Genomic DNA, 20,974 nt, shown 5'->3' on the forward strand with positions numbered 1-20,974 from the left:
CACCAGGGAAGTTCTTGCTATGAATATTCTTGTGCAAGAGTTTATGAATATGGTGCTTTCATTTCTCATGGGTAAACACCTAGATGTGGAATTTGGGGTCATGCAGTAGGTGTTTATTTGAGTTTATAGTAAACTGCCTGTTTTCTGAAGTGTTTGTGTAATGCTGTATCCCACCAGGAATGAGTGAACCTTCTAATTGCTCAAAATGCTTGTTACAGTATAATGTTAGGGAAATTAAAACGGAATTAGTTTTGTTCAGGCTTCAGAAGTCAGGGAGCAGGCCTCTGACCAATTTCTGACCTTGCCTGGACTCTGTCTGGTTTCCAGCGCACCAATTGTTACCAGCTAGTCTAGGGGCACTTTAGATAAGAAAGGGAGTAGATATTTAAATTTCTTAAGCCCCTGAGGGCTTGGCCAAATGGCCCTCCCCCTTCCCGCCCCGCCCCCCCCACAAAGAAGTCTTATGACTCACAAGGTGAAACAAATACCATTGTAAAAGTTAAAAAACACACAGAGCTGCATTTTTGCATATAAACTGATGATAGTTTGCAGCCTGGGATTGTAAGCAAGAGCTCCCAGAAGGTGCAATTTGAAGTCTCACCCACAGGGTGCACACACCACCCAGGACCCTTTTTCCAACTGGGACTCCAGATTGCTGTTATTTGGGGACTTCCTGGTGCTGTTCAAGTCTGAATATAGGTTGTCTTCCCAATTTGGTGATATGTAAGCTGTTACTTCTATTGTTTCTATTTCTCTTCTTTTAATAACCATTTATTGAAATTATATATATTGGATTGCATACTGACTGTATTATAGCTGAGTACTGTGCTTCCCTGGTGGTTCAGAAGGTAAAGATTCTGCCTGCAATGAAGGAGACCCAGGTTCGATCTCTGGGTTGGGATGATCCCCTGGGATAAAGGAATGGCTACTAATTACAGTATTCTTACCTGGAAAATTCCATGGACAGAGAAGTTTGGTGGGCTACAGTCCAAAGAGTCAGATATGACTGAGCGCTTCTTTCACTTCTCATTGAAATTCAGTCAGATAATCTATTAAATATTAAGATTATTTATTGTGTGTGTAACGAGTGGTTTCTTTTATTAGTGAATCCTTGGAACCTAAAAGGAAAGTAAAACTTTCTGCAAAACAAATGTTATCTTTACTTTGTAAACCATCTGTTCAAAACTTATGTCCATTTAAAAAATGATTTTTTAAAAACTTTCAGTTGGAGTTTAAGTATTCTGAATGTAAGTACTTTTAGATAAATGTATCAAGATCATTTTCCCCAGTCTGTGTTGTACTTATTTTCTAAATATTGTCTTCTGATTAACAGAAGTTTTAAATTTTGATGAACTTTCAGTTCAGTTCAGTCGCTCAGTCGTGTCCGACTCTTTGCAACCCCATGAACTGCAGCACACCAGGCCTCCTTGTCCATCACCAGCTCCCGGAGCCTGCCCAAACTCATGTCCATTGAGTAGGTGATGACATCCAACCATCTCATCCTCTGTGGTCCCCTTCTCCTCCTGCCCTCAATCTTTTCCAGCATCAGGGTCTTTTCAAATGAGTCAGCTCTTTGCATCAGGTGGCCGAAGTATTGGATGAACTTTAATTCATCAGTTTTTAAAAACTGTATATTCTTCCTCACTTACAGACCCTCTACATGCCTCAGACAGTTTACCAGGTGCTTCATAGGAGTAGAATATAAACAGTTGTCTTTTTCTAAAGCTCTACATGAATGGCAATTTTTTAAAAAGCTTTTATTGAATTTGTTACAATATTGCTTCTGGTTTTTATGTTTTGGTCCTTTGACCAGTGAGGCATGTAGGATCAGAGCTACATGCTAAACTGTAGCTAAGAACTCTTAACCCCTCCATTGGAAATCTGAAGTCTTAATCACTGGACCACCCAGGAAGTACCTGAATGGCAATTTTTTTGTTGGTTGTTGTTAAACTGTTAAAAAGCCTTAATCCAGAACAGTGGTTCAAAATTTAACTGAGTGTATTCAATACCCTTTAAACTTTAAAAATAAGATTGCCAGGCTTCACTTGATTTTGTTTCATAGATGTATGGGGCTGGTAGGTCTGGAAATCACAGAAATAGCAGTCCTTAAAGCTAAGCCAAATTTAAAGCTACTCCACCCACCATTTCCTCAAACGGTACAGGACAGATTAATGGAAATAACCTGTTGGTTTTTAACATGTGCCTATTGTTACCACAAGTGCCTTTTACCCGTCCTTTGAAATAATTAATTAGAAACCACTGGAGAACTTTACCAAACGAATTCTGTTGTAATCAGGCATAGCTTAATAAACTATTTCAGAATAGGAATCAATTGCATGGCCTGCGTGCTTTCCAACTGCTGGCTCTTGCTTTTCTTTCGCAAGAGAAAATTGCAAGTCTTCACAGGAAGCTTTTTGCGGTTGTATCTATATTTCTTTCTAAGTTGGTTCTCCTAATGGTTTTGATAATGGGCCTTATTTGGCTGGCAGTACAACATGAAACTTCTCATTGGGTATTTTCAAGACTGCCACGGGGAATCAGCTGCCAGTTTACTGCAATGTGGAATGCTGCACGAGATTCTGGGATCCGACTCAAAATGCTAATTTCAAAGGTCGAGTGAAGCTGTGGCTCACGTTTTCGCGTGCCTACGCTCTCTGCAGGCAGAACAAAGACCCGGTCCGAGGAGGCAGAAGCTGAAACCCATCTCAAATCTTTTTCCTCAGATAATTTTGGAATCATGCCTGAAATGCCGGAGAACATGGAACAGGTAAGAGTGAGCTATTCAAGAAAAGCAGTCTGGAGTTGTATATAGTTTCTGTACAAGAATCCCAGTGAACGTCTGGGAACGTAAAAGCCGAAAAGGGTGTGTTTAAAAAAAAAAGTCATTCATTTCTTTAAGACTTATAACTTTGGGACTTGGAATAAACAGCTTTAATTATTGACCCTGTATGGAGAGCTCAGCTAAGTCTCGATCGACAAAAATAACCCAAAACAGCAGTTTCATTTAACCAAATTAAAATGCATTCATATATGTGAAGGTTCTATAGAAATAACGCTTTTATCTATAGTTGGGTGCTCCAGGCTTTCTTTGTCTTGGCAAGAAATGAACCTGCTAACCTAACTTTTATCTCTAGATTGCTCTATTTAAATTTATAGACTTAGCCACCACACGAACTTGGATATTGTCTGTATAACAATGGCGTTTTTATTCATGTAGAAACTTCCATTTTTAATAAGGATGATTAAAACCCATGTACGAAGATGTGCCCCTAGAACCATACCCAAGTTTTATCTGGCAAATATTAAACCAGATCCTCAAAAGTAGGCAAGTAAACTCTTTTTGTTCCTCACTCCAGATAAGGCTGCTCTGAGAATCAAAATGCTAATTGCATATGCAAGTCCTTAAATCGTCTTCGAGTAGGACAGAATTTTCTTTTTTTCTGGAAAGAGTAGATTGCATTACCGCTGCAACTAGAAACTTCACAAAAATTACCACTTTTAAAAAACAATCAAGAGGATCTTGGATCTGCTCCCCCAACACCCACACCATTTCTTTGTTGTTTGCAAATTATGCATGTTTTCGCGTTGGAGCTTTTCTCTCAAGGACTCTAAATAATGCTAAATTGATTAACAGCCTAGAGTAAATAAAAAATAGAGAAGTGTGAAGGCTCAGTCTCTCTTGTTGCAGTTCAAAAGAAACTTAATTCTTACAGCAATTAGGAAATGAGTTCTGGTTGGGGGTTGGGTAGGAAAGAAAGTCACCGGACTCAGACGTGGAAAATTTTTTTTTAAAGGCTGCTTAATGTTGAGCTCTAACGTTAAACCAAAAAAGGTTTATGAAAATATGTTTTAGAAAGACCCAAGCAGTAATCACGTTTGTGGGCGACTTTTAAGGTTTTGGTATCCTGCGTGTCTAGACAAGAACAGTACAGATTTACGTTCAAATTTGGCAAAACCTATGAGAGCCATGCTCAGGTTTTTGCGAGTCCAGGCATCCCGGCTTTTCGTGTTTGAACTGGAAATCAGTTGCAGTTGACTAATAGGGCCGCTTTTGATCTGTCACTTGAAAAAAGCGTAATCCAGGTGGTAGAAGGTTCAGCATGACTCTCTTCTAGTTCTTTTACTTTTCTTGGTAGTGGAGGTTCGCCTCGCGTAGCTTGACGCTGCAACCTGTAAGGCGGTGCTTCTCAAAGGCTGATCTTGACTCTGGTTAAAGTTCACTAGAATGTAGAGTCCCAGTTATTGTTTAGTCGCAAAGTTGTGTCTGACTCTGCGACCCCATGGACTGTAGCCCGCCACGCTCCTACAATAATTCATTAAGAAATTACTGATAAAAGTCCGGGAATCCTTGTTTTGAAGGGGCAACCAAATAATTCGTCCCCCAGCCCCCTACTTTTTTTTCTTTTTTTTTAAACTAAAGAGTTTGACACGTTCGGAATTTCAAGCGTACTACTTTCTGGCATGCCAGAAAAACAAATGGGTTCTTTAAGTGTTAATGTCGCAGATATCCGGAGAAGGCAATGGCACCCCACTCCAGTACTCTTGCCTGGAAAATCCCATGGACGGAGGAGCCTGGTAGGCTGTAGTCCATAGGGTTGCTGAGAGTTGGACACGACTGAGCGACTTCACTTTCACTTTCATGCATTGGAGAAGGAAATGGCAACCCACTCCAGTGTTCTTGCCTGGAGAATCCCAGGGGCGGTGCAGCCTGGTGGGCTGCCATCTATGGGGTCGCACAGAGTCGGACACGACTGAAGCGACTTAGCAGCAGCAGACGCAGATATCAATACTTTTTATTTTTATTCCAGTCTCTCTTTCAATCTCTCAAGAAAAACTTAATGCTCTAGAGATACAGAGGCGTAGTGCCGCCTCCTCTCCCCTCTTCACTCCTCCCACCGCTTCACTCCTCCCACCAAGACTTTAAAGTGTTCCATCCCGCTTTATGCGGTTTCCCTTGTAGCTCAGTTGGTAAAGAATCCGCCCGCAATCCAGGAGACCCAGGTTCGATCCCTGGGCTGGAAAGATCCCCTGGAGAAGGAAAAGGCAACCCACTCCAGTGTTCTTGCCTGGAGAATCCAATGGACTGTGGACTGCCAGGCTCTTCTGACCATGGAATCGCAAGAGTGGAACAAGACTTAGCGACTACACCACCACCATGCCATCCCGCTCTGTATCACGTGCCCAGTTGATTCTTAAGACACTGCACACAGTCTGGGCGATCCAATTAACTCCTTACCTAGTCGAGAAGGAAGAACACACAAAATATTCTTGAACCCGCCCCCCGTGTCCCCCTCCCGTCCCCCGCCGGCCCCTAAACAAAATTCGTATTCCGTTTAAGACCAGGGCCTTTATTTCGTGTATCCCTTTAAGAGTTGGGGCGTGGGCTGGGAGCGTCCCGAACGCGCCCGCCCCCTTTCAGGGGCGTCGGCGGAGCGTGGCCAATCAGGAAGCACGGTTTTGGCGGCGGAAGCCGGAAGCGGTGAAAGGGGGTCTGGCCTGGACTTAGGGTAGGCGGGCCGAGGGGCTTGGAGCTGCGGCCCACCGAGATCCCCGGCAGAAGGAAGTGGCGGTCGCTGCGGCGGCGGCGGCGGCGACTACAGCGCAAAGACGGCGGGCATGGTGGGCCGGGAGAAAGAGCTCTCTATCCACTTTGTTCCCGGGGACTGCCGGTTGGTGGAGGTGAGGGAGTCGGCCCGCGTCTTGCGGGGTGGGGAGACGTCTCATGGTAACCGAGTGCGCAGAGCGGGAAGAGTCTGGTGGCGGGGGCTCGAGTGGTTTTCCAGACGCATCCTCCCAGAGTCAGAGGCCCTAGGAGACTAGGGCGGCGCCGCCGAGTTTGTTTACCTCGGTGCATACTCTTCTGTGTTTTGTTTCTCAGCTACTGCGACAGGAAATGATTAGGTCGGGTTTCACTTTCGAGCCTCCCGTCTCCTCTCAGGAATGAAGAGGGGTTTTCCGAGCTATTTTGACTTTCTAAATTTCGTTTTCACCCTTTGTTCGTATCTTTTGATCTTAACTGTTCGTATCTCAGAAAAAAAGGAGCCAGGTGGTTTTTCAGAAGTAGTTACAGGATTGAAGATAAGAACTGAACTCTTAGTTTCTGCATGGCACTGTTGTGCACTTTATATGCAGTATTTACTTTAGTCCTCATAATTATAAGATACTGGTTTTGTTCCATTTTACTGATATTTGAGAGTAAGAGAGCAGCTCTTTGGTCCAAGTTCATTCAGTAAGATTGCAGCTAGGATTCAGATACAGTCTCTGACTTTCTCAGGCTTTGAACCACTGCAGAGGTTGCATACATCTCCTCCATAAACCCCAATCTCTATTTCATTTCAGCCCCTCAGTATTCATCAGTCCGTAGGATGTTTATCTAGTACTGGGGATAAGAGGAATGTTCATGCCAAGATCAGTATGTCTTAAGGATATGAGAGGAGGTGTAAGTGATGGCTATTTTTGAGAATGCAAAATTTTTACACCTTCAAAATATAGCATATTTAGTGTTTTCAAGTCATTTTGGGATTTGGGGAGTAAAGTTAGGATGGATGGGCTGTTTGATCTTCTGGTTTGCTCCTGTGTACCCCACACAATGCTGAGTCCCTAAAGTTGCACGTTGCTTGTTTATGTATGTGTATTTGTGCACTGTGTATGCATCTGTGTGTATATAAAGCTTAATCAGTTTTAACAGTGAGTTCAGTAGACAAATGAAAATGCGTTTTCCTTCATTCAAATTGCACAACCAAAAGCTTGACATGTATTTGCTTCTTTCAGAACCTGTAGAGTTAAAACTCCCTAGTGGGACTGTTTTATAGTTCATGTTAGAGGAATAAACTGTGGTGATTCCTGTTCGTATTACTGGCCATGGGGTGCAGTAAAGTGACAGTGGGAGTTTAGACCAGTGTCACCTAGGTATTTTGAAAAGTTTCTCAAAGTCCAGGAGTGTCTACTCAAAGATTTATCTCTAGGGGAATGTTGTGAGAATCAAATAAATCAATGTGAAACTTTGCCAAATCGAAGAGGTTCTGAAAATAGCAAAGTATAATTATATTTACCACTAAAACTTAAGAAAATCCTACTTTAGATATTTGTGATATTTCACCCTTGACTGTCTCTAGTAGAAGTTAATGCAAGTGTGTTAAAGTAGAAACCACTGTCCCAGAGTACTGTTTTGGACCATTTTGGAAGAGACTTTTACTGTCCTGTACCTTAGAATTTGCTGTTATTTGATTTGATGGCATAATAAGAGCTATGACTCTTCATTTATTTGTATGTACTTACTTTTTCAAACATTTTGGTTTTGTGTGTGTGTGTAAATCTGGTCACCTGGTGTTACTGAATTCTATAAATCTGTGAGTTGATAGAAGAGGCAGATGCAAATTAAAGTCATGTTTAATGTATTTGACTCATAAGAATAAAAATTGAGAAATAGACTTTTCAGGAAGAGAGAATATCTTCAGGTCTTAATTATGCTTTGGGTTAACTCAGCAGTGGCCACAGGACTGGAAAAGGTCAGTTTTCATTCCAATTCCAAAGAAAGGCAATGCCAAAGAATGCTCAAACTACCGCACAATTGCACTCATCTCACATGTTAGTAAAGTAATACTCAAAATTCTCCAAGCCAAGCTTCAGCAATACGTGAACCGTGAACTTCCTGATGTTCAAGCTGGTTTTAGAAAAGGCAGAGGAACCAGAAATCAAATTGCCAACATCCGCTGGATCATCGAAAAAGCAAGAGAGTTCCAGAAAAACATCTCTTTCTGCTTTATTGACTCTGCCAAAGCCTTTGACTGTGTGGATCACAATAAACTGTGGAAAATTCTGAAAGAGATGGGAATACCAGACCACCTGACCTGCCTCTTGAGAAATCTGTATGCAGATCAGGAAGCAACAGTTAGAACTGGACATGGAACAACAGACTGGTTCCAAATAGGAAAAGGAGTCCGTCAAGGCTTTATATTGTCACGCTGCTTATTTAACTTGTATGCATAGTACATCATGAGAAACGCTGGACTGGAAGAAACACAAGCTGAAATCAAGATTGCTGGGAGAAATATCAATAACCTCAGATATGCAGATGACACCACCCTTATGGCAGAAAGTGAAGAGGAGCTAAAAAGCCTGTTGATGAAAGTGAAAGAGGAGAGTTGAAAAGTTGGCTTAAAGCTCAACATTCAGAAAACGAAGATCATGGCATCTGGTCCCATCACTTCATGTCAGATAGATGGGGAAACAGTGGAAACAGTGTCAGACTTCATTTTGGGGGCTCCAAAATCACTGCAGATGGTGACTGCAGCCATGAAATTAAAAGATGCTTACTCCTTGGAAGAAAAGTTATGACCAACCTAGATAGTACATTCAAAAGCAGAGACATTACTTTGCCGACTAAGGTCTGTCTAGTCAAGGCTATGGTTTTTCCTGTGGTCATGTATGCATGTGAGAGTTGGACTGTGAAGAAGGCTGAGCGCCAAAGAATTGATACTTTTGAACTGTGGTGTTGGAGAAGACTCTTGAGAGTCCTTGGACTGCAAGGACATCCAACCAGTCCATTCTGAAGGAGATCAGCCCTGGGATTTCTTTGGAAGGAATGATGCTAAAGCTGAAGCTCCAGTACTTTGGCCACCTCATGCAAAGAGTTGACTCACTGGAAAAGACTCTGATGCTGGGAGGGATTGGGGGCAGGAGGAGAAGGGGACGAGCGAGGATGAGATGGCTGGATGGCATCATGGACTTGATGGACTGGAGTCTGAGTGAACTCGGGGAGATGGTGATGCTGGCGATTCATGAGGTTGCAAAGAGTCAGACACGACTGAGCGACTGAACTGAACTGACTCAGCTTTTTGTTCCTCATTTAGAGTTCCTTGAGGTGTTTGGACATTCCTGTGTTTGGCAGAAGTAAAATAATTTATAGAGTAATGAGCCAAAATTATTTTCAAAGGAATATTTCTCTGGTTTTAAAAGGACCAAAACTGTGCTTTAAGATGCTTCAGGTGGAGTTCTGTTTATAGAGACTCAAAAGTAGAGATACTTTCGTTTGACTTCTGTTAATTTCAGAGTGATGTGTATTTTTTTTTTTGCCAACCACCAAAAAACTTGCAATCTGAGTGAAAACTTACTGTTTTGGCTTCTATACTGTGACAGAACATGCTGATTGAGTCTCCAAAGAGAACTGTATGAAAAGAAGAAAAGTTACTTTAAACAAAACTTCTTTCAGTTTGTTCAGATATCTTCTGTGGGAAGGGTAATATGGAAAATGTTAGAATTGTAGGATTGTAAAGCTGTAAGAGCCTTAATCATCTGTCCAAATACATACATTTACCAGCAAGTTACATTAGTAGAGTTGAAGTAACTTAATGCCACAGTTTGTGGCAGAGAAGATAAAATTTAGTCTTAAGAAACCAAGTATAAGTTCAAAGGATTGAGACAGAACTGAGCATGCATTTGACTAAACGGTAGAGAGAAGCAAAAAGACACCAGTTCTGTTTCCAACGTTTTTCCTTTTACTGTGGGCAAAACTTGTAACATCTTTAGATTTAAGGTTCCTTGCTTTGGAAAACTCTCACATGAGAGTTTTCAAGAAGAGGATTATGCAGAATCTCTGTTTCAGAAAATGCTTGCACTTCAGATCTCTGCTAATACAGAAAATTATTGCACACTGACATTGGACCACTAGGTAACTATTGGACTCTTTTCTTCCAGGAAGCTTACAAATTATCCCAGGCTGTACAGAGTTTGTATCTTCTCCATGCAACCATCCATACTATTTTAAAGTGAAGAATAGTGTATGCCTTAAAGACCCTTGCTGTGTTTGTAATTTAATCCTGTATTTCATCAAATCTAAGATGCTCTCAATTGTAAGATTATCTGGACTCTGATTTTAAGATGCACTGAAAAGCCAAAAATACTGCCAGACACATTTGTAAGATGCATCTTTATTTCCTTCATTTAACAGATGATAAAATGAAGAAAAAAATGTGCTTCACTCACCAGTGAGGTACACAGAGATCTTATTTTACTGTTCAGTAATTTCGTGGTTACAAGCATGATGTTTGGTCTTTGACTTCTTTTTCTAGTTTTCCTTTTTAAGGGGAAAAGAGTAACAAGGTTGTTACTTCTGGAAGGGTAGATGGCAGTTTGTTTTTATTTGTTTGAGTCAGAGCTATCTTTAGGAAGGTCTTGGATGTTCCTGGAATCTCAAGTTTCCAAATCACCAGCATCAGCACCACCTGGAAACTTAAGTTAGAAATGCCAATTATCAGGCCTCATTCCAAATCTACTTGATCTGAAAGCCTTCCAGTTGATTGCTGTCCTAGGCGAATAAAGCCTGTGAACCACTGATCCAAGAACCACTGTCTAGTCCTTTCCTTCTTTAGAGTGACACGAAAAACTCAGAAGAAACCAACTCGTAGGCCTTTTATAGTATTTTCCCAGGGATCTTTATGGTATTTATTCTGTGCAAATTGTTTTCTGATTGTATCTCTACTAGACCTGGCCTATTTTAACCTCTTTAACAAGTGCAGTCTTTACAGGGCTGTTTTCTTGCCAAAAATTCAAAGAAAATATTTTGCTGGCTGAAATCTTTGTTTGCATAGATTGTTTGACTTAGAGCCAAGTTTTGCAAGAGATAGCCTAGATGAATTTTTCTTCAGCTTCTAAAACATCTTGAAATGGCGTGAACTAAGGAAGAAATATCTTAAAAAACTTATCTTTATTCTGTTTCTGTCAGCCCTTTCATTTCTGGTTTTTCCTTTGATAGACATACTTGATTTAGGTGCCCCCCCCCCTTTTTTTTCTTTTTCTTTTTCAAGTGTGCTCCTGCTAAGTCGCTTTGGTTGTGTCCGACTCTGTGCGACCCCATAGACGGCAGCCCACCAGGCTCCCCCGTCCCTGGGTGGGTTGCCATTCCCTTTTCCAATGCAAAAGTGAAAAGTGAAAGTGAAGTCACTCAGTCGTGTGGACTGCAGCCTACCAGGCTCCTTCGTCCAGGGGATTTTCCAGGCAGTAGTACTGGAATGGGTTGCCATTGCCTTCTCTGTTTTTCAAGTGTAGTCTGTTAAATTAGCTGTCTTGAGGGCTAGGGAAAAAAGATCTTTGGTTATTGGGTGTATATTTAAGGTTTTTGACAGCTCAAAATTAGGTGACTAAACCAACATTTCAAATTTAAAAGGCTTCAAGTTGATACACTAATAAAAATTGTTTTTTGTTTTGAATAGTGTTTTCTTAATTCAAATGTCTGTGAGGATATTTGGCGTTAACCTGTCTTGGGAAGAAGGGAAATTTCTATGTAGAGATAATTGGAGTTGTTTCCTAAATAGTAGTTTTTTTAAAAATTTCAGTGTGTGAGGAATTTTTCCTTTTTCACAGTAGTGACATAGATCAGTTTAAAATATTTATTTTTTCTTATCCTCTACTTATGTTTTATTAGTTTTAACTGGTCTAAATAGGTAAATTTAGAGTCAATGTAGGGATATTTACAAGTTTAGTTAAACTTAGAATGTTAGTTCCATAAGGACCAAATTAATTTTTCTTCCACATAAATTTCTATGACATATGAAATTCTCTAATTTGGACATATCATAGTATGATAAAGTCAATGAGGTTTAAAAGAAAACTTGAGATTAAAAATTGAAGAGCAAAACTGTCGGTTTGGAAACATGTTGGCAGAATATAACCCTAATATTTAATAAGGGCAGAAATAAGTAAGCTTTAAACTGCATTTTTATAAATAGAAGAACATAAATAAAATTGATGGTTATTACTACTTTGGACATCATTGATCCTAAAAATAAGTTTTTCCATTATTATTGTTAGGAAATCTAAATCTGTTTGACTAGGTGATTCCTTGCAGTATCATCTTAGGTTCTTTTTCTTGGGAAGGATTATTAAAACTTTCTCTTACGTGACATACTTACTGATGCAGTTTGATTGATCTTTGTTCTAACTTAAGACTTATACATATGGGACATGAAGCAGACAACTCAGACTTGAAATGTTTAGTGAATGAAGATGGTGGCTAATTTTGTTGAGAGGCTATTTTCAAATTAATTAATTTTTTTCTCCTCTTTCACATTTTAGGAGGAAGTTAACATCCCCAACAGGCGGGTTCTCATTACTGGTGCCACTGGGCTTCTTGGCAGAGCTGTGTACAAAGAATTTCAGCAGAATAATTGGCATGCCGTTGGCTGTGGTTTTAGAAGAGCAAGACCAAAATTTGAGCAGGTCAATCTCTTGGATTCTAATGCAGTTCATCACATCATTTATGATTTTCAGGTATGGTTTATTTTAACGCATAAGTAACTATTAAGGGGCTTCCCTGGTAGCTCAGCTGGTAAGGAAGAAACTGTTAAGAATTGTTTCATTTCAGTCACTCAGTTATGTCCGACTCTTTGAGACCCCGTGGACTGCAGCATGCCAGGCTTCGCTGTCCATCAGCAACTACCAGAGCCTACTCAAACTCAGTCCATTGAGTCCACGATGCCATCCAAACATCTCATCCTCTGTCGTCTCCTTCTCCTCCTGCTGTCAGTCTTTCCCAGCATCAGGGTCTTTTCCAATGAGTTGGTTCTTCGCATCAGGTGAAGTTTCAGCTTCAGCATCAGTCCTTCCAGTGAACATTCAGGACTGATTTCCTTTAAGATTGACTGGTTTAATCTTAACAGTCCAAGGGACTCTCAAGAGTCTTCTCCAACACCACACAGTTCAAAAGCATCAATTCTTCAGTGCTCAGCTTTCTTTACAGTCCAACTCTCATCCATACATGACCACTGGAAAAACCATAGCCTTGACTAGATGGACCTTTGTTGGCAAAGTAATGTCTATGCTTTTCAGTGTGCTCTCTGGGTTGTTCATAGCATTTCTTCCAAGGAGCAAGCGTCTTTTAATTTCATGGCTGCAGTCACTATCTGCAGTGATTCTGTCTGGGAGATATAAAAACTGTTCTCAAGGAAGTTATAGTACTTAAGCTCTAATCAATTAAGCAACAATAGTATACAGTGCACATTTTTTTTTTTGAGGGGGTGGAAATGTCATCCTTAAAAAATTATGTTGAGATATAGGTTGACAAAAGGCAGAAAATGAAGCATTTTGTAAAAAGCTTCTGTTTGGGAATTATTTTTCTAAGTACCACTTTCTATGCAAATCCTTCTCTTGTTTTGAGGGTAAAAATATTTGCTTTTTTATTTTTAACTGGAAGATAATTGCTTTACAATGTTGTATTGGTTTCTGCGGTAAAACTACACAGATCAGCCGTGTGTGTGTGTGTGTGCCACCCTCCCCATTTCTACTCCCTCGATTTTGTCCCGGAGCGGCACTCCCTGTGTTATATAGCAGCTTCCCGTTAGCTAGCTATTTTACACATGGTGGTGTATCTGTCATTGCTGCTACTCTCGATTTTGTCCCACCCTCTCCTTCTGCTGCAAATCTTTTTGAAAACAGTATCTGTTACCCTTACAACACTGCAAAACAGTTGTTCTCATATCTGTTTTTGTTGTTTAGTTGCTGACTTAGTGACTCCCATCTCATTCTCTGTTGCCCCCTTTTCCTCCTGCCCTCAGTCTTTCCCAGGATCAGGGTCTTTTCCAGTGAGTCGGCTGTTTGCATTAGGTGGCCAGAATAGTGGAGCTTCAGCTTCAGCATCAGTCTTTCTACTGTATATTCAAGGTTGATTTCCTTTAGGATTAGACTGGTTTGATCTCCTTGCAGTCCAAGGGACTCATTTCTGTTTTAGAGGTCACTACAAAGGCTCAGAGAGTTTAAACAACTCATTGGCCATGGTCACAGAAAAGTTATAGAAAGAATTAGGTTTTGTTACAACTCTTGAGTAAGAGGTGAAATCAGGAATTCAGGTTCTTTCTAAAAATATGACCCAAAGAACATTGCATCAGAATCATTTGGAAAACTTGTTCTTATGTCTCACTCCCAGAGAGTTTCATTCAGTAAGCCTATGACAGAGCCTGGGACTGCACATTTTAAGAACCATCCCAGCTTATGCACGTGTAAGTTGAAAGCAACTTTCAGATCATGCTTCTTCAAGCAGTTTCTGAGAAGAAGGAAGTTTCATGTGTGGGTACATGAGCCCTTCTGAAATCTTGACTCTGACTCAGCTCCTCTGAGACGTAGATGCCCGGTCTCTACCAAGGGCCTTCATGTCATACAGTATTGAACCGGTCTCTTTACATATTCATTTTTTCCATTAGATTGTGAAATCCTTGATCCTTACATACTGCTTAGCGTATAAGTAGTATATTTAAATACTTAACTGGCAATATAGTTTTTATGGATGCTTAATTTTCTTTAAATGATGGGGTTAAGAGATTAGAATTTATGAATTTAATTTGCTATTCTTCTCCCTTTCCCACAGACTTAACTAAGTATTTAGGTCATATGAATGACATAAATGATTGCCCTTTTCTCCCACTCAGATGAGGAGATGAAGCTTACTTTGATTTAGAAGCCTGGTTGTTGCCCGAGTTTTGTCTGATTTTTGCCTAGGGATTGCTCGATTGATCTTTCCTTCTCAGGGACTATATATATGTTTAAGGAAGTTTGAACGTTGAAAAAGGGAAATGTGACAAAACCACATTAAAAATTAGAATGATTCTTTAGTTGAAGGAATGTTTTAATAAACATGTTTCTTTGAATTGATTTACTGTTGGAAAGCTATAGTTCTTCGGTTTTTATTCCTTTTTGAGCTAAAAACACATCAATGCTTAACTTCTAGCCCCATGTCATCGTACATTGTGCAGCAGAGAGAAGGCCAGATGTTGTAGAAAATCACCCAGATGCTGCTTCTCAACTTAACGTGGATGCTTCTGGGAATTTAGCAAAGGAAGCAGGTAATGAAGACTATATAAAATCTTCATAAAATTAAGTGATCGCTGAGGGTGCAGATATTATATTGTAGATGGCTTATAAGAAATTTGTTATACTTTTGATGAATAAGCTATTACAACTTCCGATAAACCATCAGGTTGTATAGTAATTTAATAGATTGTTTTCTCTCTCTCTTTTTTTTTTTGGTAGCTGCAATTGGAGCATTTCTAATCTATATTAGCTCTGATTATGTTTTTGATGGAACAAACCCACCTTATAGAGAGGAAGACATACCAAATCCCCTAAATCTATATGGCAAAACAAAATTAGAAGGAGAAAAGGCTGTCCTGGAGAACAATTTAGGTAAGACACATCTCTTTAGTTAGCTCTTCTGACTCTTTTTGAGGATTCCTTTTTGTTTAAGATTTGTGTGTATGTGTGTCTGTATCTTAATTTTTAAAATATTTATTTAGTTGTTTCTCTTTATTTGGCTGTGCCGGGTCTTAGTTGTTATGTATGGACTTAGTTGCTCTGTGGCATGTGGGATCTTAGTTCCTGGACCTGGGATTGAACCCACATCTCCTGCATTGGAAGGCAGATTCTTAACCACTGGACCACCAGGGAAGTTCCTTTTGTTTTTTAAATTAGTCGAGGAGCATAAATCCATTGGAGAAAAACTAGGGAATGTAGTTAACAAGAAAAACAAAAACTTTTGAAATTCTGAAGAATTTATGAATCCTTTCAGACCATTTCCAGTATCAGTGTGTACATGAATACCATTATAGATAGAAAGTAAATCAGATTTTTGTAATATTTAAAAAAAAATAGGTCAGTATCATTTTTCTTAGATTGCAGTATTCTGTTATTTGTATGGTTACATTGTTTTCCCTGTGTTTGTATATCCACAGTCATTTGTATGGTTTTTCTTTTTTCCTATGTGTTTGTATATATACACACACACATTAATGTGTTAATTACAAAAAAAAAAAAGAAGAAACAACCTCCTTAAATTTTTTTTTTTAAATCTTAAAACTGTAGAGTTCTCTTACAGTGCTTCGTCAGAGAAGCACTAAATGTGGTTATGGAAGTATTTTTTGTGGATTTCTAAACATCTATGCATATTGTTTTATAAACTGATTTTTCTCCCCCCACATACATGGATTTCAGTTCTTATGGAGCCATCTCTAGGATATCTTTTTCATATCAGTGGCTGCATAATATCTGATTTAATGCTCCTTTGCACTGAAACTACTGCCTTAGACTGTACTACATCCTTGAGAACCATCCCCTACTGTACATACCATGTTAACACATAGGGTTTTTTATTATTATTATTATAAATTATCCATTGGAAATCATCTTTGAATATGTATTAGTATACAGCTGACCCTTGTACAGCTTGGGGATTAGTGTTGCCAACCCATGCATAGTTGGAAATCCATGTGTAACTTTAGATTCCAGAAACTTAATTGCTCACAGCCTACTCTTGACAGAGGGTCTTCCCTGGTGCCTCAGTGGTGAAGAACCCTCCTGCTAAAACAGGAGATGCAGGTTCGATCCTTGAGTCAGGAAGATCCCTGGGAGTAGGAACTGTCAACCCATTCCAATACTCTTGCCTGGGAAGTCTTGTGGATGGAGGAACCTGGTGGGCTACAGTCCATGGGGTCGCAAAAAAGTCAGACACAACTTAGCAACTAAACAGCAGCTCTTGTCCCAAGCCTTACTAAAACATAAAGAGTCAATTTACACATATTTTGTGTTATATGTATTATATACTATTCCTAAAGTAATCTTGAGAGAAGAAAACATTAAAAAAAATCATAAGAGAAAATACATACAGTATTGTATCAACACTAAGTTTACCTAAGTTCACAAGGTGAATTGTCTGTCAGTAACTACATTAGTGTTTTATATGGTACAAAACACTATACGTGTCATGTGTTACTAAGACTACACATCAAAAATGAAGATAATCCAAGAAGAAATTTATATTTATTTACAGGTATGATTCAGGAATCAGTAAGGAAGAAGCAGTAAATGGTAGCCTAGTGTAATCAGTAACGATTGCGTCATGGTAGCCTCACCTATACACTAGTGAATGAATCATTATAAAACTATTGGCATAGGTATTGCAGTCATTCATTATACAGCTAAATACTGTTGTTGTTTTTTTAAACCACTTCCCTGTGATGACAGACTGATACAGAGTTTTTCTAGTTACAAGAGAGATGAGACATACTGTATGGTAATGTAAGTCTTTGAAAATGAAGTTATGAAACATTAAGAAAACACGTTAACCTTATATTAAATATCACTCATCTTATGCCTATGTAAGGATAGGCTGTCCACTTCAGTACATCTTATCCATGATATTTTGCATGAAAAAAGTTGCATATAAATGGAACCACACTGTTCAAACCTGTGTTATTCATAAGTCATCTGCCCAACTCTTTAGTAAGTTAATTTAAAATAGTTTTCATTGAATTTCAGTTAGTGTAAATTATCTAGTCTGTTATAACTCCTTAGTATTGACCAACATGAAATACCTCATAATTCCTTAGTCAGTGATTTCAAGGGCTATGTGGTGAACACTCATATACCCTTTATGCAGATTTCACCAGTTGTTAATGTTTTGGCATGTGTTTTACATGTACACTGTTTTTTTCCTGAACTCATAGAATTTCACCCCAAAAGACTTTACCATGTATCTTCAAGAAGGATGTTCTTTTCATAATTACAATGCAGTTATTACACTTAGGAAATTTAGCATTAATGCAATACACAATCTATGTAGGAATTTTGTCCCCAAAATGTCCTTTATTGCGTTTATTTTTTTAATCTAGGAATAATCAGGGATCACTTGTTGAATTTGTCATGATCAGTTTTATTTTTAATGGCCACAGTAATGAAGAAATTATATAATTATAAAAATACCCCACATAACAGAGACATTTAAAAATATTCCAGATCACATTTGTTTAAATAGGTAAGCTGTGTCATTCTGGTATATTGTACGTTTTCTGTGATAATGTATTTTAAATCTACACACTCTGATCTTACAGCAAGACTTAAGAACCAATGAGCTTTGAAATAGTATCTGCTTTTATTGCTATCTAGGAGCTGCTGTTTTGAGAATTCCTGTTCTATATGGAGAAGTTGAAAGGCTTGAGGAAAGTGCTGTGACTATTATGTTTGATAAAGTGCAGTTCAGCAATAAGTCCGCAAACATGGACCACTGGCAGCAACGGTTCCCCACACACGTCAAAGATGTGGCCAGCGTGTGTCGTCAGTTAGCAGAGAAGAGGATGCTGGTGAGAATCGAAGTGCTTTTTTAAACATTTAGAAGGACACCAAGCAAACGTAGTTAGTTGGATAGTAGCTGTATTTATGAATAATAAAAATTTTAAGCTGTTATATTTGATTTTATTTCTCAAATACTATACACTCCTTTTGTCATTCTCTTACTGTAAGAAAACTGAAAACTTGTATTTTTCTTTGCCTGATGTCTTGTAAGAAGCCTGTCTTAAATAATGAGTAACGTCTATTTAAGATCTAGGTAGTGGCACAGAAGAACCTTAATCGTTTCAGCCACTGTAAGAATAATTTATAATTATTCTTTTAGATATTTGAACAATAGTTCATTTTAGATATTTGCAAAAGTTAGAGCTAAATAGAATATCTACAGAAAGAAAAATTAGAGACTGAGTTATTTTAGAATATTCATAGTAGCATGACTGGGTTTTTTTTAATGCATCAAAATTTGTGTATTTAAAAAACATGTACCATGACAATATTTAAGGATGTTATATGACTAATTAACTCATCTTGAAAAATGGTTCTGTTAAGTTTTGGTGTTAGCTTCTTAGGATAATTGAAAATGCTAATTGAATTGGTCTGTGTTTCATAAAAATCTGTAATCATTTTACGATTTCCACTGAACAAAATCAGAGCCACTAACAATTTATTTAAAAAAAAATCTTCAGGCTAAATTCTAGAAATTGATTTCCATTTTTAACTGGGGAGATTTATAGGAATTTGATTTTAGATATCATGTGTAGAGCATTCCAGAAAGGTACAATGCATCATATTTCCTGGACCTTTTTAACTTAGTTGTCTTGTCACAGTTGCTATTTCACTCAACTCAGAAAGTTTGAAACCAGTTTGAACTATTTGTGTTCTTGTCAGGATCCATCAATAAAGGGAACCTTTCACTGGTCTGGCAACGAACAGATGACTAAGTATGAAATAGCGTGTGCAATTGCAGACGCCTTCAACCTCCCCAGCAGCCACTTAAGACCAGTAAGTACATGGCACTTAGAAGCTTACTTGGGAATTCCCTGGCAGTCCAGTGGCTAGGACTCGGCACTTTCACCGCTGAGGCCCAGGTTCAATCCTTGGCCAGGTAACTAAGATCCCTCAAGCTGTACTCAGCCAAAACAACCAACCAAACAGGTAGCCTTCTTACTTCTTGGAAGTCAGGTCCATCACTATTGTGTTCTATGGATAACATTTTTCTTCTTGTTTAGAAGTATTGGATAACTGTATTTTCCAGCACTGAAAGTGAACTTTGCTTGTATGTTGGCAGTTTCTATTGTTAAATTTCTCTAAATTGCCGTGTATAAAGGAGCCCATGTGTATTGATGAAGTTTATAGAAAAAGTGCTTTCTTGATTGTGGCTGATGTTCTATTTATTTTTCTAGGGATCAAATCATATTTCTTGCACTGAGGGCAAAGGGAAATAGAGAACGTAAAACCTCATCCTGGGGCTTCTCATTTGTGTTTGATTTTGTGTGTTTGTTTTAAAGATAACTGACAGTCCTGTCGTAGGAGCACAACGTCCGAGAAATGCTCAGCTTGATTGCTCCAGGTTGGAGACCTTGGGCATCGGCCAGCGAACACCATTTCGAATTGGAATCAAGGAGTCACTCTGGCCTTTCCTCATTGACAAGAGATGGAGACAGACGGTCTTTCATTAGCGTATGTGTGGTGGTGGGGGTGGTGGTCGTGTTTTTTAAAACGAAAAGTCAAGAAGTCATGGCACTTTTTAAAGAAAAAAGGAAATAGTTTTGTATGAGTGCTCTTCAATTGTGACTCATGATCTTTCAGGTAAATGATGCTCTTGCACTAGTGAAATTGTCTAGGGAAACTTAAGGGCAATAATGCCTTATTTGAAGTAATGATTTTCTCATTTTGTTCTGCCTCATTTGCTGTGTGAATATAGTAAATTATGATTTTCAAGTATTTGAGAGCCAGGATGAAACACATCTGCTGTAGACTTTGGAGGGGCGGGGGAGAAGAAATGCATTGTTCATTCCTATAAATAACCTCTACATTTTCAGGACTTTTACAACTGTTGATCCTTTTATGTTTTAAATTGTGTTAAATAGCATACAGATCATTGGTGTTCATTGTTTGCTTTGCTTGAGTTCAGATCAAAATGTTTGAGAAAGAAACTTTATTTTTGCAACCTAAGTAGTTTTTATGCTTGAGATATTTCAACATGTTATGTATATTGGAACTCCTGCAGCTTGATACCTCCTGCTTTTGTAGCAGTGAAAGGTGAATGTTTGAGAGAGAGAAAATGTGTGTATGTGTATGTATTTTTTAAATATATATGAAACTGTCCTTTCCACTCCATGTCACTAAGTGATATTTCATATGTGCAGTTATACTAATAGTAATGGGCCTTGTAAGTCTTTTGACCATTCATGAATAATAATAAAATACATATTGCTGGCATGGTAATGCTTAGTTTTCTTGTATTTACTTCTCTTTTTTGAAATGTAAAGACCAGATATCTAAACTGTTTTGTTGCTATAATTTTTAAAATTTCCTTCTTATCATGTAAAATTACCTTCTTATCTGATGCAGAATGTAGTTAATGTACATTAAAATACAAAGCACAGTAATAAAATGAGCCCTGGTGAATCTACCACGTGAAATCTAGACTGTTACAGACACTGTATTTACTTGTACCCACTGATTTTTCTTAATGAAAAGTAAATAACTATAATCTTGAAATATATTTACAAAGAATGTTCCTTTTGAAGAATGCAGAGTATTTGAATGTGTTCTCTGTACCAGGTAATAGTCAGGTTACTTTGACCTCAGCAGTATTTTTGGTCCTTAATAAGGAAGCAGAAAGAAAGAATAACAAGTGAGCCTT

General features: G+C 38.7%; 1 protein-coding gene across 2 annotated transcripts; it reads left to right on the forward strand.

Moving 5' to 3' along the window:
- Nucleotides 1–2,047: 2,047 nt before the first annotated feature.
- On the forward strand, nt 2,048–20,553 carry MAT2B (methionine adenosyltransferase 2 non-catalytic beta subunit). 2 transcript variants are annotated; one of them, XM_069592552.1, is made up of 7 exons: nt 2,048–2,767; nt 12,073–12,267; nt 14,717–14,831; nt 15,019–15,171; nt 17,926–18,119; nt 18,994–19,107; nt 19,614–20,553. In XM_069592552.1, the coding sequence occupies exons 1-7, from the start codon at nt 2,738–2,740 to the stop codon at nt 19,782–19,784; spliced, it is 972 nt and encodes a 323-aa protein (XP_069448653.1). In that variant the 5' UTR covers nt 2,048–2,737; the 3' UTR covers nt 19,785–20,553. The 2 variants fall into 2 exon arrangements, with proteins under 2 accessions (XP_069448653.1, XP_069448652.1); XM_069592551.1 differs by lacking the exon at nt 2,048–2,767 and adding an exon at nt 4,510–5,679.
- Nucleotides 20,554–20,974: the final 421 nt, after the last annotated feature.

Source organism: Ovis canadensis, chromosome 5, assembly GCF_042477335.2.
Source record: "Ovis canadensis isolate MfBH-ARS-UI-01 breed Bighorn chromosome 5, ARS-UI_OviCan_v2, whole genome shotgun sequence".
NCBI classification, from domain to species: domain Eukaryota; kingdom Metazoa; phylum Chordata; class Mammalia; order Artiodactyla; family Bovidae; genus Ovis; species Ovis canadensis.